Source organism: Podarcis cretensis, assembly GCF_951804945.1.
Source record: "Podarcis cretensis genome assembly, chromosome: Z".
NCBI classification, from domain to species: Eukaryota; Metazoa; Chordata; class Lepidosauria; order Squamata; family Lacertidae; genus Podarcis; species Podarcis cretensis.
The window spans coordinates 15,191,999-15,218,024 of record NC_137184.1 but is presented as its reverse complement, the minus strand read 5'-3'; the positions used below and the strand labels follow the sequence as shown (position 1 = coordinate 15,218,024).

Genomic DNA, 26,026 nt, shown 5'->3' with positions numbered 1-26,026 from the left:
ATAACTGGCACACAGATTTTGATTCCACGCCTCGATTACCAAGTAGCTGTGATTCCTGCATCGCAGGGGGTGGGACCAGATGACCCTTTGGGGACCCAGCTCTATGGTTCTATGATTTTCAAGTCTCCTGAGATTCAAGAAGGAGGTGGAGCCAGATTGAGAAAGGGGCAGAGGCAGCAGTGCTTCTGTATACCAATTGCTGGAAAGCACAGGAGAGTGGTCTTGTGTTAGGTTTTGCTCACAGGCTTCCAGATACCCAATATGGGAAGCCCACAAGCAGCACCCAAGCACAATAGCACACTCCTCCCTCTGTGGCTTCCAGAAACTGGTATTCAGATACATTACTGTCTTTGTTGCAGCAGAGTGTTACCATTTTGGCCAGTAGCTTTGCCCTCCATAAACATGTCTGATCCCCTTTTAAAACTGTCCTGCATTCCCTGCTGCATCAGGCTGAATGAGGCCCATCCAGTCTGTCCTTCTCTTCTCTCAGTGGCTAACAAGATGTTCATTATGGGAATCTCCCAAGCAGAACTTGAGCACAAGAGCAACTCTCCCCAGTTGTGGTTCCCAGCCATTGGCATTCATAGGTATATTGCCTCTGACGTGGAAGGAGAACATAGCTATCACAACTGGTAGCTAGGGAATGGGCAAGAAATTCAGCTCACTTAAAGGCAAACCTACATAATATGCACTTTCAGAAACAATGCAGAAACTGCACTGCAGCCCTTCTCCAAATTTAGTGATGCAGTTCTTGCCAATCATTGCCCTTTTCTGGAGTAACGTGAGTAAAGATGCACACATCCACAAAAACAGCATACAAATATGTGTTGTTTTAGGGGAAATTGTTTTGTGAAACAATGCCTGTTAGTGGAAAAATATTTCAAACGTATCAATTAGGAGAATCTGCATTAAAATGCTAATGACTTTTCATGAGAACTTAAAGGAATAGCGGTCTTCCACAGGCTGTGGAAATGTGGAGAGCTGGTTGGAGAAATTAAAAATGGAGAAAAACTTCAATTCACAGTTCTACCCATCTCCAGCAAGGGGTGATCTCTCTCCCCAAACCCAGAAAGCAAACCCCCTCCACCTCATTCTTCCACAAGGATACTGTGTTAGAAATAAAAGAGAGTGGTCATGGCCCTTAAGGGCTCCCTGTCTGGCCCTCAGAACTCTATGAAGGCTACACCAACTCCACACTTACTCTTACCAGGCCACACCCCTAACTCCCCCCCCCCCATTATTTTGCATGGTTAGAATATGTATCCTTGAACTCCAATGGTGCCTCTTGCTTGCTCTGGCTGCAGTATAAAGGTAGGGGTGGGTGGGTGTAAACTAAGCTATGGTACAAAGGTGAAATTTTCATTTGTTTCTCCACCCACATTTGCTTTGGGCCCCACCCACCACTGGCCCATGACTCCCAGAAGGGAATGTGGCCCTTGAGCTGAAAACCGTTCCCCACTCTTTCTCTCAAGCATCTGCTCAGTTCTTAAAAGCACCAGCCAGGTCTTCTTGAGTTTCAGAGGTGCCCTCCATGAATGAAGACTGTGATCTATGCTCCCAATGTTCCTTTACGGTCAGGCAATGCAGGGGGGAAATTATAGCGTGGGGGGGGGGGGAATCTCTTCTGCACTGTTCTCCCTTCCTGCAAAACACGCAGAAGTGGCCTTGAGACTGAGCTGCCGAATCAGAACAGCTGAAGTCAGTGGAAAGGAGGAGACTGTTGTGGAATCAATCCCTTCTTCACCCCCTTTTGCGAAAAACAATATTTTGCAGAATGGGGAACAGGAAAATGAGAAATGCTTGTGTTGTATGAGGCAACAGAAGGATGAAATCAGGGGTGAGGGCACTGCTGGTCATCCCAAGAGTGTTGAAGATGTAGCACAGGACAGATAAGGAAGGACTTCCACAGCCGAAGTGGGTGGACAGTGGACTTCAGAAGAGAGCTGCTGTCCTCCGTCGCCCAAAGCGGAAGCTGAAGCCTCCCTTCTTCCGGCTGTAGCCGTTCAGCTCCTCAGCAAGGTTCCCCAAAGTGCCAGCCCTCTTCTCACCTGCCTCCTCTGGCAGGTAGTTGGTGGCTTCATTCTCATCTTCTGGACCTCCTCCTCTCTCCCTCCCGAAGCGGAGGCGGATGCCAGCTCGCTCCTTCTCAAATCCCTGTAGTTCCCTGGCGATGCTGAGGAGGGACTTGAGGTCTCCAGGCGAACACTTCCACTTGGCAGTTCCAGGGACCCAGAGGCTGGCCTTCTGGCCTAATGCCTGCCCTTCATCCAGGGGGAAACAGACACAGAAGCTCAGCAGGTAGAAGCAGGAGAAGAGGCAGGAGGCCTTCATCTGGGGAGAAAGAGTGAAAGACATGTCACTGGATTTAGGCATCTCTAGACAAGTCCTCAACCCACCACACACACACCACACACACCTCTGTACTTTATAATGAATAAGGGAAGAGCTAGTAGCTGCATTCAAAACTATAATACCACTTTAAACTATCATGGCTTCTTCCAAGGAATTATCGGAGGCTGGAGTTTGTTAAGGGTGCTGAGTGGTGGTAGGAGACCCACTATTCTCTTCACAGTTCCCAGAATTCCCTGGGAAGAGAGATTGACTGTCAAATCACTCTAGGAGTTGTGTGCTTTACTCGCATTTTTAAATTTATCATTGATTTTAATTATTCTCTGAATGTTTTAAATAAATATTTTTAACAGCCCCCCCCCAATTTCATTGTTTTATTCACATTTTAAACTGCTTATAAGTATATTAGGGTACTGAGAGCCATTAGTTCAACAATCAATCACTCTTCTCAGGGAACTCTGGGAATTATAGCTCCAGGAACGGGAATAAAGATCTCCTAACAACTCTCAATAATTCTCCTATCCTGTGGTTTCCAGCAGCTAGTATTCAGAGGTTTGATGTTTCCAACAGTGGAGGTAGAATATTCATTCTGGATCAGGCCAAGGGCCCATCCTGTTCTCATAGTGGCCAACATAGTCTCCAACTGCCCTAAAAATGCTGGGACTGTCACAAAAATCCTTGCACCATCATGGCTTCTCACTATGTCAAGCAGAGTCCTGAATTCCCCTGGCCAGTGGGGAAAGGCAGTGGGGAAGGGGAGCAAGGGGGAGAGGCAGCCTGACCTCTCACGGTGGTGCAATGGGAGCTGCGGGGAGAGGTGAGCAGCTCTGGCCTTCATCCCACCTTTCCTCCCTCCCTCCTCTGATGGTTAAGCCTATCAGGAGCTAGAGTCAGGTGAAGGTCAGCAATAAACAAACACTGGTGTCGGTGAAGTTAACTTTTTATTCAAAGGAACCCAAATAGTGCAGCTGTAGTGATCCCAGCAACTCTTCCCAGTAGGTCTTCCCACAGCTGCCCGAGTCTCTTCCTCTCTGGGGTCTTTTCCCCAAGCATTCTGAGACTGTGTCTGAACACAACCAATCTGTTCTTTTCATTTCTCTATGTGTTCTGGGAGACCAGGCAGGAGGGGAACTGGTCACAGCAGGAGGAGGGGACTCCCTGGAGTCTTCAGCAAGCCACCCCATCTTGTCTCCTGGCCCCCCTCCTCTCCAGCCTTTGAATTAGGACTGCTCTCTGCCACACATTAAAATTATTGCTGCTGTTGTTACAATTTCATGTGCTGCACCACTGAATGACTGCCTTACTCTCCTACAAAATCCAAGAGGAAGTCTGGGCTCTTATTTTTTTTACTGCTTAGAAGTTTTTCTCTTTTGCTTCTGAGTGAAGCAGCAGGCATTTTTTCCCTTTCATTCTTTTATTAGTATATCTTGATTAAAATTTGGCCTGGCTAGTTAAAATTGCCCCGTGGCTTGATCTGGCCTGTGACCTCTTCCACTCCCCAGATTGCCAACTCTGTTGCTCCATTAGCACCATGTGGATTCAACAGGAGCCTTGTAAAACAAGAATGCAGGAAAACAAATTAATCAAGAGATCTGGACAGCTTCCTTTGGCAAACTGAGGGTGATAGAGAGTCAATTCTGGTCACAATTATTCAGATGGTTTTGAGGGGTTGGCATGGAGCCCCCTTTGAGCAAAGGCTCACCGCTGAAATGTGGGCTTTTGGAATACACAGTTATCCCCCCTTTTCCTTTCCTGCTGTGAAATGAATTCTTCCTTTTTGCACTGCAAAATTGTGCGCCCTACTTCTCTCGCAGAGTTCATTCTTGTCTCGTAGGGTGAGATACAGAATAGTCTAAAACATTTATTGAATTTTCGTGTAAAGCTTTGCAAACCCTTGACACACCACAGGTATCTTCTTCTTCCCTAGACATAGATTTTTATGTTTCAACAGCAACTATATTATAATAAAATAACAGCAGTTGATAAAATAACAAGGGTGATGATAGGTTTTTTTTTAGCACAGTACAGTGAATGAATGATGGCTTAGCTTAGGGTGGAGGGGTCTTTTTCAGCACTGAGGGGTCACACCCCCTTATTGGAAACCTTCTGTGGGCTGCATGCCAGTACTGGGTAGGTTGACGGAGAAAGTGGGTAAAATAACAGAAGTGAGATTTTCCCCCCATGCTCAATTTCAAGGGGGAAAGTATTCATTAACAGGTGTAGCTTGAATTGAGCAGTGTTTGCAAAGGAAGATTCATGCGGCAATCAGAGTTTCCATTCGGCATGGAATTTACCACTGAACAGAAGTCCTTGCAGGAAAGTTTGGCTCCACTTGGAAGGCCTTAATGGGAACTCCTGAGTGATGCTGTTTCCAGTAATGCATCATTTGGTCCCAGATTTGATGCCAAATGCAAACCCCACTTTAAGAGGGCTCATCCATACTGCCAATTAATCTGGATACAAAACTTCATGTAGCTTCATTAATTCTCTGTTGTCATGGAATCAAAGAATTGCAGAGTTGGGAGGGTAACCCAAGGGTCATCTAGTCCAACCCCCCTGCAAGGCAGGAATCACAGCTAACAAATCCCTGATGGGTGGCCAACCAGGTTCTGCTTAAAAATCTCCAAGGAAGGAGAGTCTGCCACCTTCTGAGGGAGTCCATTCCCCTGTTGCACAGCTCTCACCATCAGAAAGTTCTTCCTAATGTTTAGTTGGAATCTCTTTTCTTGTCTTTTGAAACCATAGGTTCAGGTCCTACCCTCTAGTACAGGAGAAAACAAGCTTTCTCCATCTTCCATGTGACAGCCCTTGAGATATCTGAAAATGGCTACCATGTCTCCTCTCAGTCTCCTCTTTCCTAAGCTAAAGATATCCAGCTCCTTCAACCATTCCTCATAAGGCTTGGTTTCCAGACCCTTGGTTCCAGACCCTCCTCTGCACACATTCTAGCTTGTTCATATCCATCTTAAACTGTGGGACAAAGTACTCCAGATGCGGTCTGACCAAGGCAGAATAGAGTGGTGCTATCTCTTCCCTTGAACTGGTCACTAGACTTCCATTGATGGCAGCCTAGATTAGCACTCACCATTTTGGCTGCAGTATCACACTCATGCTAAGTTTGTGGTCTACTATCACCCCTAGATCCTTCTCACATGTACTGCTGTCCACATGGTGCTCTCCTGCAAGTCACTGCCTTCCTATATGTTCCCCTCCCTTGATCCAGATTTTTTTTCCCATACCAGGGGTACTCTGAAAAAGAAATTAGTATGAGAAAAGGACAGGAAGGTGTGAGAAGGCAGCAATTTGGAGAAGAATGTAATATAGACAACAGATGATTAATGGAGGTACAGAAAGCTTATTAGCTATATTAAATGAAAGTATGGAAGAGCCTTAACACTCATGCCCCAAGCCTGATATTCTCGGTTCAAATAATAAAAGGCATTAAAAATGGATATAATTTTATGTGTATATTGAGATGAAATGTGGATTTCAAGGTAAATAAAATTATGTGGTAAAATTATGTGGGTTTCTATCCAGCTAAGTTCTACCCAGAGCAGACCTATTGAACTTGATGGACCTAAGTTAGCCACTGCAATAAATTTCCATAAATTTATTCTGAGTAGGACTAGCATTGCATACAACCCCAAATAATTAAGTACAGATTTTCATGTGGATTTTAAAATACAGAATCTCAGATTAATGCAGAAACAAAACAGGTATATGAACCCAAGTAAAATTAGCACAGACTGGAGATAGATTTATTTTATTTGGAGAGCAAGTGTGGTGTAGTTGTTGCATTAGGGCCTAAGAGACCAGGGTTCAAATCCCCCACTCAGCCATGAAGCTCATTAGCTCAGTCACTGCCTCTCAGTCTAACCTACAACACAGGGTTTCTGTAAGGATAAACTGGGGAGAGGGAGAGCCATGTATGCCACCTTGAGCTCCTTGGAGAAAAGATGGAATATGAATACAAAATAAATAAATTAATTTCCCCATTGCTTCAAGTTGCACCCCCTGAAATCTCCTCTTCTAGATAACTGTTAAAAATGCAGCAACTCTGCCTTCCTTTGCATCTCACTGCTCAAGTCATGAAAGGGCAGCAGATTTTAAGTCCTTTAATTTATCATAATTGTCATGTTTACTCCCCAGGGAGAAGCGCTTGTGGGATTCTCTGCTTCAGGTGCCAGAATAATTCAGCCAGCCTTTAGTTAACTCCATGTACCTTGACTTGGCACGAGGGAGGAGACTAGTTGTTTCCTGCTCTGCCTCAGCCAACAAAATGTGTTTAATTCTGTTCCTTGTAGAAATCCGAGGCACTTTTCTCCCAAATGACACACTTGTTTTTAGCATGCCATTTCCTCTAATCTGCACATTTTTGCAAGTGAATTTCCACTAACACAATACATTTTGTGCCTGCCATTTCAAGAAGATAAGGTGACCCTGGGTTCTGGATAAGGCCAGTGGCCCACCTCGTCCAGGATCCTGTTCTCACGGTGGTCAGACAGATGCTTCAGGACAGGTACACTAGAGCAGTGTTTCCCAACCTTGTGCCTCTAGCTGTTTTTGAACTACAACTCCCATCATCCCTGACTAGCAAGACCAGTGGCAAGGGATGATGGGAATTGTAGTCCAAAAACAGCTGGAGGCACAAGGTTGGGAAACACTGCACTAGAGCACTCTCTCCTCCTGTGGTTTCCAGCGACTGGTATTCAGGGGCATTACTCTTTTTAATTTTTTATTGATTTGCTAAGAAAAAAAGTTCAACCATAAGAAAAAGAAAGAAAACAAATAACCTTTCTTGAAAAGATATCTCATAAAACTAAAAGTATCTAAAGGGCAGAGCTTGATTGACTGTTTTTCAATATGTGGCATGATTTTATTCCCTATACAAATGCTGAGGCGTCATGGTCAATCAGGGCCTTCTGTACATGCAAATATCTGGCTCATTTAAGGCTATATAGAACAATAATGATGGAACTCACAAGTGGATGATACGTTTATTTTTATTAATCTTTCTTATTTGTAAAATAAATCTTTGGATGGGTTGATGCTTTATTAACCCTTTGGAGCCACACTGTGTCTTGGTGCACAGTGGCTGCACTACTTTATAGTTTAAAAACTGAAAAGCCTCTGAGCATAGAGGCAGAGCATAGGCATCACAGCTAATAACAGTTGATAGCCGCATTGTCAATGAATTTGCAATATATTTCCAGTGCAAATAAACCTAAATTTTCCCACTGAAAACTTCCTAGAAAAACCTGTCCATTGTGTTGGAACCCGCCTCATGAAGCCAAGCTACTCCAAGAGGCTGCCATCCAAGTCGTCAGAATTCCAGAGGCAAATACATCTGTAAATGCCTTGGAGAGAGTGAACCTGCCAAATATATCCTCCTCATCTTTCAATGTCTGCTTCTGCATGAAAAGGAGTTGCGTGATACAGTACTGTTCAGGGATGCAATAGCTTGGTAAATGACATCACTGAAATAAAAAATTTAAAGCAAGGGCATTTGTAACTTGATGCACTCTCAGTTATGTAATGTACTACTGTAATGCGCTTTTTGTGATATCATAAGATTGGGAAGAGGAGAGCACTGCTGTGATATTTTAGTTGATCTAAGACAGCAAAAACATCAGAAAACCCCTGTTGCATCAGGCCGCTGGCCCATGTAGTCCAGCACCCTGTTCTTGCAGTAGCACACCAGATGACCCAATGGGAAGCTCACAAGCAACATCAGAGCACAAAAGCAACTCACTCATCACTTGTGATTCCCAGGAACTGGTATTCAGTGGCTGGCTGCCTCTGACAGTAGAAGTAGGCCATTAGAAGATCCTTGCTAGATCAGGCCCCTCCAGTCCAGCATCCTGTCCTCATAATGTCCAGCCAGATGCCTGTGGAAAGCCCACAAACAGGACCCAAGAACAAGAGCCGTCTCCCCTCCTGCTGCTTCCAGCAACTGTTTCCAGAAGCATAGGGACATAGAGCATAACCATCATGATAGTAGCAATCAACAGCCCTCTGCTTCATGAATTTGCCTAATCCTCTCTTGAAGTCAACTAAGCCATACTCGCCAACATTTATCCAATGAAAATAGGGATGTCCTAAGTAAAAGGAGGACATTCTGGGATCAGATCAGAAACCGGGACGGCTTTTGTAAATCCAAGACTATCCCTGGAAATTAGGGGCACTTGGAGGGTCTTGCCTCCCCATTCTGAAGGAGGAGCCAGAGTGGTCCAGCTTTAGTGGGGAGGCTGTTGTCAAGGCAACCATGACTCACCCAGCCCAGCCTATGTGACATCACTCACTGCTGGCTTCTAGGGACCAACTGCAACTGCAACTGATCAGCAGTTGGCAGTGAGGAGGAGTGAAAGAGTGGGCAGTGAGTTTGAAGCCCTGGCCCCCAAGGCAATGACCAGGTCCATTGCTGCGGTCCTCCTCTGCCTCATCCGGACTTCCCTGACATGGGCTAAGTGGAGGGAGCTTGATGGCTGAGAGATGTTTTGAACCCAGGGCTCCAGTTTCTTAACTTCTCCTTGTTCTCTCCTAGCTTCAAGAGGCTGCGAGAGCTGCTGGGCAACTGCTGCATGAGGAACAAGGTCCACCTCTTTGTCCCCAAGGAAGATCCAGCCCTTGTGAGTGGCCAGGGGATGGAAACAGGCGAGTCTGGGGGTCCAGGTGAGCAATTATTCTGTTGCTGAGAGGGAGACGATGGCGAGGCCTGTGAGACTCTGACGATAATGGAGTCCGGAGGAGACTGACCTCTGCTTGGAGGAGACTTGGAGGAAGGCAGAGGTGGTTAGTTTGTATTTTACTTTCTTTCTCACCTTTTTCCTTTGTTTCACCTGCAGAGTTGCCAGCCCAGGGCCCACCGTTGGAGCTCCACTCTTTGAGGAGGTTCACAGTGGAGCCCCTTGGGAAGATGATCTTCATGTGGCCAGGAGAACTTGGGAAGGGTACCTCAGCCTCCACCATCTTTGGCATTTAAAGCCGAGCTCTGGGAGGTAGTGGGGGGGGGCAGTCCTTGGATAGGACATGCCAAAATGCACCCCAAGGGCACCTTGGGGGCCAGAGAGACCGTCTCTGGCGCCCACAGGTTCACCTCTCACCCCCACCAAAATCAGGCTTGAAATAAACATTTTGGTAGCCAACAGAATAGGGGCAGTTTGGGCTTTGGAGGGTGGGGTGTGGCACCTCCAGGGGTTTCCCATCCCTTAAGTGGCTGTTCTCTTCTTTCCTTTTCCCTTCCACCCAGACGAAGTCATCATCAAAGACCTTGAGTCAGGGGAGAGGGAGATCTTGCCAAGTTACCGTATTTTTCACTCTATAAGACGCACCAGACCAGAAGACGCACCTAGTTTTTGGAAGAGGAAAACAAGAAAAAAAATATTCTGAATCTCAGAAGCCAGAACAACAAGAGGGATCACTGCGCAGCGATCCCTCTTGCTGTTCTCGCTTCTGGGATAGCTGCGCAGCCTGCATTCACTCCTTAAGATGCACACACATTTCCCCTTATTTTTTAGGAGGGGAAAAGTGAGTCTTATAGAGCAAAAAATACGGTAAGTCTGGCCATGAAGAGTGACAACCATGGGTGTAGCCAGGATTTTGGTTAGGGGAGCCTTTCATTTTGGGGACAAGATACAAGAATAAGACGGGAGAAAAGCTCTTCTCTTTTGGCTCACACCAGGGACCTCTCCCTGCAAATGGCACATGGTTGCTATTTGACATAATGAATTTATTTTGTACACTTAGGGGTGCCTCCCCACCATGCCAGGATCCTGAGACCCACAGGCATATCTGGCAGGGCGGCGCCAAACAAAGGGTCCTGGACCAAAGTATTTTCTGAGATCTTTTTGATAACTGGGCCAACAATTCACCCTTCTCCTTGTCTAGCTCTTTTGAATGTATATATAACAAGGAACTGATTTTGTATCTGTTGACACTGGCTGGGACCACAACTGCCAAATTTTGGAAGACCTCAGCAGAGCAGATTCCTCACTCCTTCCCAAAGATGAGACTGTTAAGGCCCTTCTTCTGTGGAGATTGGGATTGGCAACTGGCGTCCCTGGGACCAAACTGCCCTCCTGAGACAAATCAGCTTGTCTAAGCCACAAACATGTCTTGAGGAACTGGATTTCTTGGAGTCTTTCTCCTCCCTCCTCCCTCCTCCTTCAAAGCCCAACTGCCTTTAACTGTCTCACACACACACCTGTCCCAACTGTCACCTGCCTGTCACACTCCATCCTCAGCCAATCAGCACGCAGCACACCCCAAGGTTCCATCCTCCTCTCACAGCCCACCCACTGCTCTCACTTTACCTTATATCCCACAAATGTTTCTCTACACCAGAGTTTCCCAACCTTGGGCCTCCAGCTGTTTTTGGACTACAACTCCCATCATCCTTAGCTAGCAAGACCAGTGGTCAGGGATGATGGGAATTGTAGTCCGAAAACAGCTGAAAGCCCAAGGTTGGGAAACGCTGCTCTACACAACATTTTACCACATGTCCCTTAATATACAAACCTACGCAGGTCAGTTAACAATGACAAACACCACACAAACACACACATTTTACTACATGTCCCTTAATATACAAACACCACACACATAAACACACACACACCCCTGAACAATTTCGGTCTGGCACCTCCTCTTTCCTTGGAGGTTTTAAAGCCGAGGATGGATGGCCATCTGTTGGGGATTCTTCCGGTGGGATTCCTGCATCGCAGGGGGTGAACTAGATGGCCTTTGGGGTCCCTTTCAGCTCTATAATTCTGTGATCACGGATACATGGAGACATTTGCAGGAGGGGGTGAGCCGGAGGAAGTGGGGCAAGCTGAGAAGCCCCCTTGCAAAGGGTTTGGGGGATGACAGAAAGCAAGGAGGATGGAAGGAAGAGAAACCAGGCAAAGGGAATCCTCTCTGGATTACAGGAGATCATGCAGGGAACAGCACAGTCCAAGAATTGCTGGGCTCTGTGCAGGTCTGGAGCCACTGTGAGCCTAACAGGGGTTGACTTCCCCGAATATCCTCTGTTTAGCAGTCACAAAGAACAGCATTGCCCAGACCTGGAGACTCTGTGGCTTATTGAGTCCAGGGTGGAGGACCTCAGGGACCCAAATGCACCCCTCGGGCTCCTCTGCCTGGTCCCCAATTCTCCCATTCACTGGGAGTTGCTGTCCTCAGACAATGCCTCTTGCTGGCCTGCATGGAGGATCAAGAGAGGGGTATGCAGAACCTAGTTGGCTGCACAGAGGTGACATTTTACATCCATTGTCCCACCCACTTTGCCTCTGGCTCCACCCATTGCTAGCATGTGGCCCCCAGAAGGTTTCGCAGATAGGAAAGCGGCCCTCGGTTGCAAAATGTCCCCCACATCCCTGTCCCATGGCATCCTTTCCCATCCCTTTCTCAGAGTCACCTCACCCTGCTCTTGATTTTTCAGCATCTCATTGTTGGTGAGCAAGGACAGCCTTATTATACCCTACCCATCTAACTGGGTTGCCCCAGCTACTCTGAGTGGTTTCCAACATATTAAAAAACTCAATAAAACATTAAAAACTTCCCTATACAGGGCTGCCTTGAGATGGCTCGGGGGTAAGATAACTCCATACCCTCCAACATTTCTCTGATGAAAATAGGGACACCCAAAGGAAAAAGGGGACATTCCAGGATCAAATAAGAAACTGGGCTTCTGTAAATCTGGGACTGTCCCTGGAAAATAGGGACACTTGGAGGGTCTACTGGCCATCACTGCCTCCTGTGGGAGGGAGTTCCATAGTTTGTGCTTCAGGAAGAAGTCCCTCTTTTTATCTGCCCTGAATCTTCCAACATTCAGCTTTATTGGATGTTCACGAGTTCTAGTGTTACAAGAGAGTGATCAAAACGTTTCTCTATCTACTTTTTCAGTGCAATGCAAAATTTTATAAACTACCATAATGTCACCTCTTACTAGCCTCCAAAGAAGCATTGAGAACTCAAGGCCAATCTCCTTGCCCTAGTAGTCTAGAAATGGCTGAAGTTAGGGAAATAGGAGTCTAGATTTGTTTACCTTTAGAAAACTAGTTTCAAGAGCTGACCTCATCTATGCCACTCTTTGCGAGACAGAACACCCACTTGGGGAAAAATATTCCTTGACAAATGAATGAATGAATGAATGAATGAATGAATGAATGAATGAATAAAAAAACACATAAGCTTTCTTCTGAACACAGTAGCAGACTTTGGGCTCTCAAATTTCAGTGGCACCCTGTGTGACACTAAAATTCAACACACACACACACACACACACACACACCACACCTCTCATACTCCCTTCTACGGCACTGTTGTGGCACCCCCTGCAGTATGCCGCCCAGTGCAGCCAAACCAGTCTTGCTACCCTAAAACCACCTCCACTGAACATGGCAACAGGTTTCCTTGAGTACTTACTTTTCTGCTTCTGCTAGATTGACTGCTCCGTCCAGGTGGGAAAGTAGGATGTGCATGAGATGCCCGTGTCTCCCTTTCTTTAAATAAGACCCCTCATTAAACAGACACCCTCCCCTCCCCTCCCCTCTGATAAGATTATTGCTCTGCATTCCAGAGCCTAGGATTCCATTGTGAAGCCTGAAGTTGGGGGGGGGGGGGGGGGAGATGGATCCGACTGGGCTTCTTTGAGGGCAAAAGAGTCTTTTTGATTAGCTGTTCACGCTCCCCCTTTAAAAAGTGCATTTAATTCAATTGTTATTTTTCTTTATATCCCAAAGCAGGCCCAGGACCATATCGCTAATTAGCACTGAGTCACCCGTGAGTGACAGGGAAGATGAAGAAGGTGATGCTGATTATCATAGTATAGCATCATAGAGTTGGAAGAGATCCTTAAGGGTCCTCTAGTCCAACCCCCTGCAACCACAGCTAAGGGACCCCCTAAGGCAGCCTTTCTCAACCTGTGGGTCCCCAGATATTATTGAACTACAACTCCCATCATCCCTAGCTAGCAAGGCCAGAGCTCAGGGATTATGGGAGTTGTAGTCCAAAAACATCTGGGGATCCACAGGTTGAGAACCACTGCAGGAGTTCAGCAATATAATTAAAAAGTAGTTAGTGCTGAAGACACATATAGTGGTTGAGGACAGTGTGAGGCCAAAGGAGGGAAGGAAGAGGTGAATGATAATTGTTTTTAATGACCATGTGCTGGAACTACTAGATAAGGTGAATCATCTTTCGATATTTTGGACAAGTAACAAAACCAACCACCATTTGACTTAGGCAGCAGCTAATTGGCCTCTTCAGAAGAACGGTGTGAGCAGAAAGCTGTTAATGAAAGGGGCAAGAGCCCTCAATATATACAAGGGGTGGCTTCAAGAGAAAGGGCCTTCTCCATATGATCCCTACCTCAATTTATGCCTGCAGGCACAAGGAATCCTAGGCTTCAATGCTTTTTATGCACGCATGATATCTGATATGAGTATTTTCATCTTGGGCTCCCTACTGAGCACTTATTTGCTTTATCCTTTATACTGAATTATATACAGTTACATAGATATTTCTTTTCCTGGTAGTGTTTGTATGGTTTTGTCATGGCCTTTGGCTAGTACAATAAAGCATATCTTGCTTTGATTTGCTTTATAGTACTCTTGTCTTCAAAGCTAGCACTCAAACACAGACACTTTGTTCAAGAGAAGGGCTGATCACTCCAGGAGTGTGATCCTATTAAATGCTGATTTGAAGTTTTACATCTCCCCATCCCCTGCAGTCAATAACCATTTTTAGAAAAACCAGACACAATGTTGTTCCTGGATAAGGGAGACATAGTGACACATGTAGGGAGGAGGGTATTGGTTTGTGGTGTTTGGTTTTGTTTTGTTCTTATTTTTATAATGTATTTTGTGCTTCGATATTGCATTTTTATGTTGTGAACTGCCCTGAGATCTGCAGATGAAAGGCAGTATACAAAATTAATAATTTAATAGCCTTGCTGGCAGGGGCCAGTGGCTCACCTAGTCCAGCATCCTGTTCTCACAGTGGCAGCCTAGATGCCCCAATGGGAAACCAGAAAGCAGAACCTGAGCACAAGAGGACTCGCCTCTTCTGATGTTTCCAGCAACTGGGATTCAGACGCATTACTGTCTCTGACTGTGGAGGAAGAGCATAGTCATCGTGGCTACCAGTTATTGATGACCTAAGCCATCCTTGTAGGTGACCTTCACTGCCTCCTGCGGAAGCAAGTTCCACAATTCATGCACTACATGAATAAGTCCTTTTGTTTATATCTCCTGAATCTTCCAACATTCAGCTTCATTGGATGTCCATGCTCTAGTGCTATGTGGGAGGAAGAAAAAACTTCCCTCTGCCGACTCTTTCCAGGCCATGCATTATTGTATAATCTTTTATTATGTCGCCTCTGACTTGCCTGTCTCTGAACTAAAAAGTCCCAAATGCCGCAACCTTTCTTCATAGGAGAGTTGCTCCATTGTCTCTGATGGTGCATGACAACTCACTTGAGGATCTTGGGCAAGCTAGCCACTCCTTCCTGAGCTTAATCTACCTCACAGGGTTGTTTTGAATTGGGGCAGTAGCCCTCATATTCACCTTTGAGGAAAAGCAGTAAACCAAACAACGCATAATAATGAGTTCCTTTTTATTAAGTTTTTGCAAGTCCACACGTTATGTTATTGGACACCAATCACACACTAGTGATCTACTTCACTGAAATGGTGGATGGGCACATGATCTGCCCAGCAGTTCAGACATGAATGGGCAGTATCCTATACCCAGCTGCCTTGCTGACCTTCACACACCCTTAAGTGACCCATGCAAAATACATGAAAGTCACGTCTCTCTTCCCCCACCCTCCCTTTATCGCTGAACTTCCAGCTCAATGAAATGCAGAAGTGGCAAATTCTCCCTGCTTTGTATAATTCCTTGTCATTGTCAAGATCAAACAGTGCATGAAAGTGAAATGATGGCTCACTGGAAAGCATCATTGGAAAGGTCAGGCCAGCCTCTGTTCAAGTAGTTGTTCAGAGCAGCATCTAACCATCAAGGATCAGCCTTTGAAGGAGCACATCTTAGATCCAGAAACACCCATGTCAAGTAGCTGCCCTGTTCATCTTCTGTAGCATCCTGCCCTGGTTTCTTGTGCACAGAAAACCCAGAAATACATCACACAATACATTTTGATAAGCCATACAGTGTTAAGAATTGCAAGACTGTAACATCTTTAAGTTGGAGGAACATAAGAGAAGCCTTGCTGGTTCAGGCCAAAGACCCATCTAGTCCAGCCTCCTGTTCTCACAGTGGCCAACCAGATGCCCCAAAAGAAAGCCTCCAAACAGGACCTGAGCAAAAGAGCACCCTCCCCTCCTGAGATTCTCAGCAACTGGTATTCAGAAGGATGCTGCCTCCAGAAGTGGAGGCAGAACATAGCTATTGTGGCTAGCAGCCATCTATAGTTTCTCCATGAGAGCCATCTTCAAATATCTTAAGGGAAAGCTTGTTTTCTCCTGCTCTGAAGAGTAGGACCAAAACAAGGAAATTCCAACTAAACATCAGGAAGAACATTTTGGAGGTAAGAGCTGTTTGACAGTGGAACAGACTTCCTCCGGAGGTGATGGGCTCTCCTTCATTGGAGGTTTTTAAGCAGAGGTTGGATGGTCATCTGTCATGGATGCTTTAGTTGAGGTTCCGGCATTGCAGGGGGTTGGACTAGATGGGTGTCTCTTCCAACCCCATGATTCCCATCAGCCTCAGCTACTGTGACCAGTGATCATGGATGATGGGGACTGTGGTAGATACAGAGAAAGTGAGTCATGCTTATGTCCCATTGCTGTGAACAGAACTTCAACCAATTTCTACTAACATTTCTCAGTAATTTTACTGCGACTTAACATCACAATTTTTCTCTAGATTGGAAAATATTAAAACTTGCATTGGCCCCTCTGATTCATCTTTAACCACCCATGTTTCTCATACTTTAAATTCTCACCCCTCTTCACACCCCCACCCCCAAAAGTGGAGTTAAAATCTGCTGTATGAGCACTTTTCATTGCAGGACTTACACTGGGGTAGACCTGCAACATAGCCCTCCTTAATGAACATCACCTGTGTAGTAGCAAACAATGTCCCTGAATTTCAACAGCTTGCCATTTATCATTTTTGTTCTGTAAAAAAATAAAATGCTAAGGGTTCCAAAATAGCTGACATAACCTATTCAGTTTTGCCATTTTGCTGTTTTTTCATCTCAGCAAAGATATTGGGTTTAAAAAGAAGTTTCATATAGTTTTTCAAATGAAAACTGATCCAGGGAAACTGGTTAAAGTGCTCTTCTCCTGATGCAACACACTCAGCTTTATTTTGGAACATTTTAACACGCAGAGATGCACTTGAATTCTGCTCAGGGTAGAAAAATGCCCCATAAAATTGCCCCCCCCCCAATTGCTTGGTTTCTGACTAGGAGGGCTAAGGTGCCACAAGACTCTTCCTTGTTCTTTGTGCAAGAGGCTAACCTGGCTGGCTGCCCCTCTGGTATTAATATGCCTTGAGCATCACAGCAGACATGTTTTAGCCTAAGCCTGAGAAACAGATAACACAGAGACTCTTCAGGAGTTAATCCTTGGATCCAACCTGGAAACTCCACATTTTAGACAGCCCCTCCGTTTCATTGAAATAAACTCACTAGGGGAAAGCAGTGGAGGCTGGTGCTCTTTGGGATTGGTGGGACGGAAGGCAAAGGAGCCCAACTGTAGGTGGAACCTGGGCCAATTAGGTCAATTAGTACATGCCACCTAGGCCAATTAGTAGGTGGCACCTGGGCAAAGCCAATTAAGTCTCATTTTGTCCCCATCCTGCCTCTGGCAGGGCAGCACTGAGACTAAGGAGGAAGAAGTTGACATTCAGTAGCAACCCTCAGACTGTGTCAAAAGAGGAGGGCAGGTGGGTGAGGGGCTGGATGAGGCCAGCCTGAGGTTGGTAGAGCTGTGCCCCAACAGGCACTCCTGGGGCGAGGCTTTCAGGATGACAGAGGAAATGTTTTCAGAAGCCAACGACAACCCAGTTTTGCTTTTTTCCCCTCCCGTCAAGAAAGCAGTTTCTCAAAGATCCAAAATGTGGGAGTGGGAATGGAGAAATCAAGATGACTGCTTAATCCCTTATCTCCTCCCTGATCCAACAGAATTAGAAAATATTCCACCTAAAGCAAAAGAAACCAGGGCAAACACAATGGACTGGTTGTCTAGCACCACAAAGGCAAACACCATAAAATCTATTTCCACATCACTTGGGTGAATTATATAAAAGAATGTCCCGTTCATTTGTGGGAGACTTTGTCTTCACCGAATGTCCTCTGAGGTGGAGCACATGCACCAATATCTACGGAATCTTCTTCGAATTGAACAAATTGAACTATTAAAAAAAAAAATCAAACCAGTCCCAAATCTTGAAGCTTAGATACTGCAGATACAGGCGCAATAACAAACAAACAAAACAAACAAACAAACAAACAAACTCCTAACCTTCCAGTATCAACAAGAAGCAGATTCCTCCTGCCTTCACTTGATTGCAGGTATTGTTTGGGCTTGAGTGTAAATCAAATTACTTAATTAGGCTGGAAGAAACAGCAGGAGTGGGATTTGTCAAATGGGCTTTAATTCCTCAACCGAAAATTTTCTCCAGGTGTAAGGTAAAGATAACAGCTGCTTCCCGCCCCCCCGCCCCCCCCTTTGTTTTCAAACACACCCTTCTGAAAGCAGGACAAGTTTCTGTTCCTGGGATGGAAGCTGAGTGGGGTTGTCTTATATAGGGAAGGTCCTCCAGGACTGGTCCAGGTTCTTTGAGTTCCTGAATGAATATAAACATAAGAACATAAGACCATCTAGTCTAGCATCCTGTCACCTAGATGCCCCAATGGGAAACCCACAAGCAGGTCCGGAGTATAATGGCAACACTCTCTCCACCTGCAATTCCCAGCAGCTGGTATTCAGAGGCACAATGTCTCCAAAAGTGGAAGGAGAATCTAAGAAGCACCTTCTGGATCAGGCCAAAGCCCATCTTGTCCAGCATCCTGTTCTCTCATTGGCCAACTAGATACCCCAATGGGAAACCCGAAAGCAGAACCCAAGCCCAAGAGCCCTCTCCCCTCCTGTGGTTTCCAGCAAGTGGTATTCAGAAGCTTTATTGCCTCTGACCATTGAAGCAGAGCATAGCCAGCTCTACTATTAGGTAAACGGTGGCCCCCAAGGTAGCAGCCCTGGCCCCCCCCACCTGCTCTGCTGCCTGTTCAGAAGCAGTGCTGCTATTGGTGCCGAATTCAGCCGAAATGTCTGAAATTGTGCAAGATCTTGCGAGTGCACATGATTTCAGCAAGATCTCGCCTGAAATTAGTGGTGATGTTGGTGCTGCGTCTCCGCCAGTGGTATGGTGCAGGAGCAGGTATGGTGGCAATGGGAGCAGGGCAAGGGGACACTCCACCTTTTGCTTCAAGCGGTGAAATGGGATGTACCACCCCCAAGGCAGTGCCCAGCTGTCATGGTTAATAGCCATTGATAGCCCTCTCCTCCTTGACTTGCTCCAGTGCTCTTTTCAAGCCTTCCATGTTGGTGGCCATCACCACTTCCTGTGGGAGGGAGTTCCACAGTTTAACTCTGTGCTGACTGCAGAAGTTCTTTATCTGCCCTGAATCTTCCAGTGTTCAATTTCATTAGATACCCACAAGTCCTAGTGTTAGGAGAGAACTTGTGGACATCTCATGAAGCTGAAAGCTGGCAGTGTCTCCCACCACCCCTGGGCACAGCAGGGTAGATAAGCCTGACAAGGAGAATTAAAAAAAAAAAAACACCTCCCAATATGAGGCACAACTAATGGTGTTTGGAATGCAGCTATATAAATGGTTAATGGCCAATTGTTACTCTGGTACACCATTCCCTGTGTGTTTAGAGGAACATTTATTTTTCTGTCATACTTTTTGTGTTTACTGTGGGGAATTAACATGGATGGGCACTCACATGGGGGGGGGGGGCAGCTGGAACACCTGGAGGATAATCAGATCTAGCAACCTTCCCTGTGAATCAGAAAGGATGCATGCCCCCCCTTCACCATCGATGTGAATAAATCTTCATGTAATATTTTGTGCACTCTCCACAACAAACAGTATCATTCTTAAATGAATTAATGTTGAGGGAATTGGCCCTTGGGAGCAGTTAATTGATGTTGCGCCTACCTTGCAAATATAAGATGTGAGACACTTGGCTTGCCAGTAGTACATGTGAAAAGGATCTAGGGATCTTAGCAGACCACAAGCTTAACAATGAGTCAACAGTGTGATGCAGCAGCAAAAAAAGCTAATGCTATTCTAGGTTACAACAACAGAAGTCTAGTGTCCTGATAATGGGAAGCCATAGTACTGTTCTACTCTGCCTTAGTCAGACCACACCTGGAATAAATACTGTGTCCAGTTCTGGGTGTCACAATTTAAGGAGGATACTGACAGGCTGGAACGTGTGCAGAGGAGGGTGACCAAGATAATCAAGGGTCTGGAAAGCAAGACTTATGAGGAATGCTTGAGGGAGTTGGAAAAGAGGGGGCTGGGAAGAGATATGAAAGCCATCTTCAAATAACTCAAGGGCTGTCTCATGGAAGATGGAGCAAGCTTGTTTTCTGCTGCTCTAGAGTGTAAGATGCAAACCAATGAATTAAAATGATAAGAAAGGAGATTCTGGTTAAACATTAGGATGACCTTCTGACAGTAACAGCTGTTGAACATTGGAACAGACTCCCTCGGAAGGTGGTGGGGTTTCCTTCGTCAGAGGTTTTCTAATGGAGCTTGGAGGGCCACCTGTCAGGGATTCTTTAGCTGTGCTTCCTGCATTGCAAGAGGTTGAGCTAGATGGTGCTTGGGGTACATCCCAACAATTCTATGATTCTATGCTCAAACAACATTTGCAGATTTTTTAAAGACTGCCAGAAGCAGTGAACGGAGACTGTATAGCAGGCAAACAATGCTTTTTCCACACAACTTCCAATTCTCCAGTGCACAAAGATGATGGTCTCCACTTTCTATTTTTCAAGCCCCAGTTGGCTGTGATATTAACAGCCTTAATAACCTCTTCCTGCAAAAGTATACCACAGTAAATTTGAAGGCCTTAAGGATTTGGTGCCTGTTAACTGGACACAGACTCCCCATACCCTGCTGAGATAAGATGAATTATGTCACCAATTCTATTAGTTGTATTATTTATCAGTTTATATCTCTACGTATAAATTAACATGTGAACAGTTTATCTGGATCTCTGTCCTCTACCCTACTCCCCGAAGTCTAATTGCCCACCAATAGGTTTTGACTGGCCTTGCTCTGTCAATCAGGCAAAGCAGGACACTCTATCTGTGTGCTTTAAATGTCTGGTGTGGATCTGCCCCAAAGCTCCCTTTAAGTTTGGTATTTTACATGGCATGGAAGTTGGTTCTTAATCTTGGCTCCTCTCATGCCAAGCTCAAGACACCAGCCAGGTAATGCTGGCAGAACAATTGTCTTCTCCAGGGATTCCTAGGGAACTTTGCCCATGCATGGATTGTTCCAATACCCTTCAAAATGTTTCTGTAGGCAAATTCAGATGGCGGTTCAGAGCTGTGCGGAACTGCTTACCTACCTCACCAGAGAAATATTCTGTTATTGAAAGGAAACACTTCCTTTGCAACTCCTTGAGTGTTTTCCCCTCCACAAGAATCTCCAGATTCATTTCTCTTGAGAAGGAATCTCAGCAACTCATATCAAAATCCTTTCTCCCATTCCTACAGGGCAGAGACAATGGGAGATCTCCTGGACCACTATATCTAACCAGGCTCCATCATAAGAAATTGCTCACCCATTTACTCAGCCTCCTGTTCTCAGTGGCCAACTAGATGCCCGAATGGGAAGCCTATGAGCCAGGCCTGAGCACAAGAGCACTCTCCCCTCCTGTGCCTCCAGCAACTGGTATTCAGAGGCATACAGCCTCCAACAGAGGGGGCAGAACATGAGGTGAACCCTGCTGGATGAGGACAAATGAGGTCCATCTTGTCCATCATCCTGTTCTTGCAGATGCCCCAATGGGAGACCCAAAAGCAGAAGCTGAACAATTCTCCCTACTTGTGATTCTCAGCAACTGGGAGAACTCAAGAAGAGCTTGCCTGCTGGATCAAGCCAAAAACAGTACATCTAATCCAACATTCTGTCCCCACAGTGGCCAACTAGATGCCCCAATGGGAAACGTGCAAGCAGGATTTGAGCGCAAGAGCTCTTTCCCCTCCTGAGGTTTCTGGCAACTGGCATTCAGAAGCATTATTGCCTCCATCTGTGGAGGTGGAGCATGACTAGTAGTTGTTGATAGCCTTCTCCTCCATGAATTTCTCCAACCCACTTTTAAAACCACCCTTTGCCTCCCTGTTAGTGCCAAGAACACACCCGCTTCCTCTGTCTCGCCTCTTCTCTCTACCAGTCCTTCAGCATCAAACTGCTAAAGAGTTTGCTGCAAAACCATTGCCAGATCTGTCCCATAAGCGCTTGGAAGTGAGTGGAATTGGCCACAGCAAACTAAGGCAGACACCCCATTTTTGAACATCTGGGCTTGATGGAGAACAGCTTGCTCTGCTAACTATCTCTCTTATGAGCCCCCCCTCCATTGCAGCCTCTTTACAAACTAAGCACCACAGCTGGGGTTGTGCCATTTTCTTAAAGCTCCTTTGGCAATCCTGTATTCTGTTGTTTGCTGTGAAAGCCTGAGATGACAAAGAAAAGAAAAGAAAAATACATATTAACCAAGCTTTTCTACCTAGACATGATTTCTGCCATGCAACAGCAGCTGAGGTATGGAGGGCTTGAGGACAGGTGGGAAGCAATTTCTGAAGTTATCAGTGACCCACAGATAATAAGCCCTCTCTGATTGCTTCTGCAAGACCTTAATGGGATTGGAAGAAATGAGAGGCTTGGGGGAATCTTGAAAGGTGCACAGCTTCTGTCTGATGCAAAAATGAGCCCATGGCCTTCTGTCCTCCCTGGGCAATAGACACTGCTGGAGCAAGGAGAATGTGGCAACCACCACTACTGTTATAAGGTTGGGGGTTAGTTTAGATGATCTCCATGGGTACCTTTCAAACTTGTGACCCCGTGACTGTGAGGTTAAGATCTACAAGAGGAAACCTGGTGAACTGGTCAGACCAGTCCAAAGAGACTGCCATAGAAACATATGGATGGGCTTTCCCCCACCTCACCTGGCTGGATGCCACATAATGCTAGGATGAGGAACAACAGGCTAAGAAGGTTTTTTGTGTAAGACAGAGTTTTGGCTGATGCTGGTAGCTGGAGACAGAGAGGCATGCCTGTTTTGTGCTAGACCCCAAGCTGTGACTCAGGGGTTTCCCTGGAAACCCAATGGGGAAGCAAGATCTGTCAGAGTGTTAAGGCTGTGAGACCCTTCCTAAACTCAGGTTGTATATATGTAGAAGTAAAACCATATATTCTAAAGACACCACAGTCTCCATTGACCTTCATTCCAAGGAAACTGAACCCTGTGTAAGCACCCTGAAATCTCTCACCACTAAAGAGACTGGGGTGTGCATAACATTTTTTTCTACCACAGATGGAAGGCGGAAGTCATACGCTCCTCAGCAAGCCAGGCGAGAAAAATCATAGGCTAGACATGTGGTTTGTACCCATTATTCAGCTGGGAGCAGGCTAGAACTTAGCTTTTCCAGTGGCACCCAAAATATGGGAGCTGTCTCATACACATACACACATTCTCCACCTTAGGAACATTTCCCAAGCTGATATATCAAGCGCAGGGGTGAACAATGTCTGCTATAAAATTCCTATTCTACCTCGAAGATTCAACTCAGTCAAACTCAACTCAGTCCAATGCAACCCAATCTCAAATTGACTCTGGATTCCTCCCAGTTTTGGGAACTGACAATAGACAGGTTAACAGAAATGAAGGTGCTGAATGACAGGGAGAGGGGGCAGTGAGAAAGAATAATAGGGTGAGTTGTTTTCCCCCCTGATCCTGATAGTGTATTGAAAGTTCAATCCTCATCAAATGTGGGAGCTGTGGAGCCCCTATTTTCCTGGTAAGGAGAAGGTAAGTAGACTGATAACCATCCTTGGGGCTGCTTCACACATAATGCATTTCCTACAGGACCATGGAAGTTGTGATTGTGAAGCTGAGTTAGATCATTGCTCCATATAACAAAGAATGGGCTGTTCTGACTGGCAGCCAGTCTCTCCAAAGAACTTGGGGTATAGGCCATTCTCGTCTCTGCTGTCCATGATTCACTTTTAATGGGAGATGCTGGTAGTCAAACCTGGGACCTTCTGTATGCAAAGCAGGTCCTCTCCTACTGAGTGACAGCCCATGTGCCTGTTTGGACATGTGGACAGTGGTCCCCCCCCCCCCAATATTTATAGAAGCATGATGTGTGAAGCACTTGCAGGTATTAGTGCCAGTGGGAATCCCAGATTCTGAAATCGGATGGCAGTGCAGTTATTGATTATCAAGAGCCAGTTTGATCAGTTGAATGGTCTTTGGGGAGGCTTTGGGGAACAGAGGAAGCTGCCTTGTATGAAGTCATTGGTCCACCTAGCTCAGTATTGTCTACACTGGCTGGCAGCAGCTTTCCAGGGGTTTCAGGCAAGAGTTCTCTCCAAGCCCTACCTGAAGATGTCATTAAGGATTGAACCTGGGACCTTTTGCATGACACTCAGATGCTCTACTATTGAGCTAGAGCCCTACGTTTGTCAAGATCCTGGTCCTCAAGGTTCTGAAAAAACATCACGGTTTTTTTTTAACCTCATAGTTAAATAGGAGAATAGGAAGCTGCCCTATATTATGTCAGACCATTGGCCCACCTAGGTTGGTATTATCTACCCTGATTGAATGTGGTTCTCCAGGGGTTTCAGGTAGCAAGTCTCCCAGATCTACCTGGAAATGGCAGGGGCTGAAGCTGGAACCTTCTGCATCTCAAGAAGATGCTCTATGACTAGGCTGAGCTTTCCCCATTAAATTTTTTCCCCCCTAGATATATGGGCCACAGAGAATTTGATAGTCACCATGTGAAATATGAGCCTCATTTGCCTATGTGTGTGCATGCAGGGAAGCACTGGGTGCTCAGGATTTGCTGGATTTTGGGGCATGCATTAATTCTGCCTTTATTACATCACAGCTTGCTCCCTCATCTGAAGGCAATGTGATTCTTCAGAGGTGCCTGCCCTTTTTGCTTTCTGCAGAACTGAGACACAAGGGCAAATTCCTCCATATGAACACAGCACGCTACCTTATGCAAAGTCCGACGGTTGATCCACCTAGCTTAGAGCAGTCAAACTAACTAGCAGAGGTTATCCGGGGTTTCAAATAGGGAGTCAACCCAACCCTGTCTGGGGATGCCAGATATTGAACCTCGGGCCTTCTCAGTGCTTCCCCTGCCCCACCCACAAGAAAAATAGGTGCTGGAACTCACCACAAAGTTGTTACAGTAAGTCGTCGGGCAACTCAGGGCAACCCTGAACAATTGCCGGTTTGACAACAAACCCATGGAGGTGCTAAAAGCTACTGCAAGCTGTCTCTCTAACCGGTTTGGAGGTCACCCCTAGTTCTTGTGCAGGTCAGATAAATGCACCCCTGCTTCCCTTGTTCTCTTAGATTCAGGCAGGTGGCTAGGGCATCTCAGAAAGGCCCTTGCAGAAACACACACACGTGCAACAGTAGAGGCCTGGCAGGAAAGCTTAAAGCCTGCTGCTGCTACATGGGAGACTGATTGAAGAAAATGGAATATGAATTGGCCCCACCCCATAGCTTGACCAATCATGGCTAGGAGATAGGTGGAGTCATAGTTCTAAAAAAATTGTAGACTCACACATGCTGACCAGCTTCCATTTTGACTTGACATGTTTGCTTTGGGCTTCTCAGAAGTGCATAAAAGGCAAGAAGCAGGTGGGAGGATTGCCAGCCCACAATGGCACCCACCTGAGAAGTGCCGGAAGTGTGCTTCGACACACTCCGACTGAAAAAAAAAAAGCACTGGACCTTCTGCATGCATAGCAGGTACTCTGGCACTGAGCTGCAGATGCTCTTGATGAACACAGGAAGCTGCCTTATTATGCTGAGACAGACCATTAGTCCATCTAGTTCAGTATTGTTTGACGCGCTTTGTCACATGACATTGTTTACAGTTTTCCAGGGTTTCAGACAGTGGGTCTCTCCCTGCCCTACCTGGAGAGAGATGCTGGGGACTGAACCTAGGATCTTCTACATCTTCTGCTTTACCACTGAGTTCTGCCCCATTGAAAATACAGCCCCCTTCTTGCTTGTGGCTCTTTCTCACAACCTCCAGTGTGTTTTCCTGCTCAGATTCTTTTGGATCAGGGCCTGTGGGTGCCTTGTTACCTCTGTCTCTCCCAGCTTCAAAAGGACTTGCAAACAAATGTGGCTGATTCCTGTGGCTTTGAATTCGTTAGGCTGAGAGAAGATAGAGGAGTCCAGCTATGCCCGAAGGCTGGCCATTCTTAGTTTGCTTGTCCTGGTGCAAATCATTACTCTTGACGTGCTGACTCCATCCTTCACCCTGGTGCTTAGTTGGTCCTTTTGTCCATAAGAACAGTGGGGCACCCTCCAGTCTTCATGCAGCAACACAAAGAAAGTGTTGTGACTAGAGATGTGAGAAGACATCCCTTTTGGTTCTG

The 26,026-nt window shown here is 46.0% G+C and overlaps 1 protein-coding gene and 1 long non-coding RNA gene across 2 annotated transcripts; one reads left to right on the top strand and one right to left on the bottom strand.

Moving 5' to 3' along the window:
- Window positions 1–827: 827 nt before the first annotated feature.
- Window positions 828–26,026, bottom strand: QRFP (pyroglutamylated RFamide peptide). The gene is made up of 2 exons (XM_079961533.1): window positions 25,311–26,026; window positions 828–2,331 (listed from the first exon to the last, which is right to left on the bottom strand). The coding sequence occupies exons 1-2, from the start codon at window positions 25,458–25,460 to the stop codon at window positions 1,933–1,935; spliced, it is 549 nt and encodes a 182-aa protein (XP_079817659.1). The 5' UTR covers window positions 25,461–26,026; the 3' UTR covers window positions 828–1,932.
- On the top strand, window positions 8,686–9,495 carry LOC307207539. Its single transcript, XR_013834695.1, has 3 exons — window positions 8,686–8,762; window positions 8,894–9,021; window positions 9,195–9,495. It is a non-coding gene; the product is annotated as an uncharacterized lncRNA (long non-coding RNA).

What these genes read in the sequence shown, in the direction of transcription:
- QRFP (XM_079961533.1), bottom strand. Translation starts at nt 25,460, where the DNA reads ATGGTCTGTCTCAGCATAATAAGGCAGCTTCCTGTGTTCATCAAGAGC. An exon ending in ACACTTCCGGCACTTCTCAG is followed by an intron (nt 2,332 to 25,310) that starts GTGGGTGCCATT and finishes CTTTCTCCCCAG; the next exon opens with ATGAAGGCCTCCTGCCTCTT.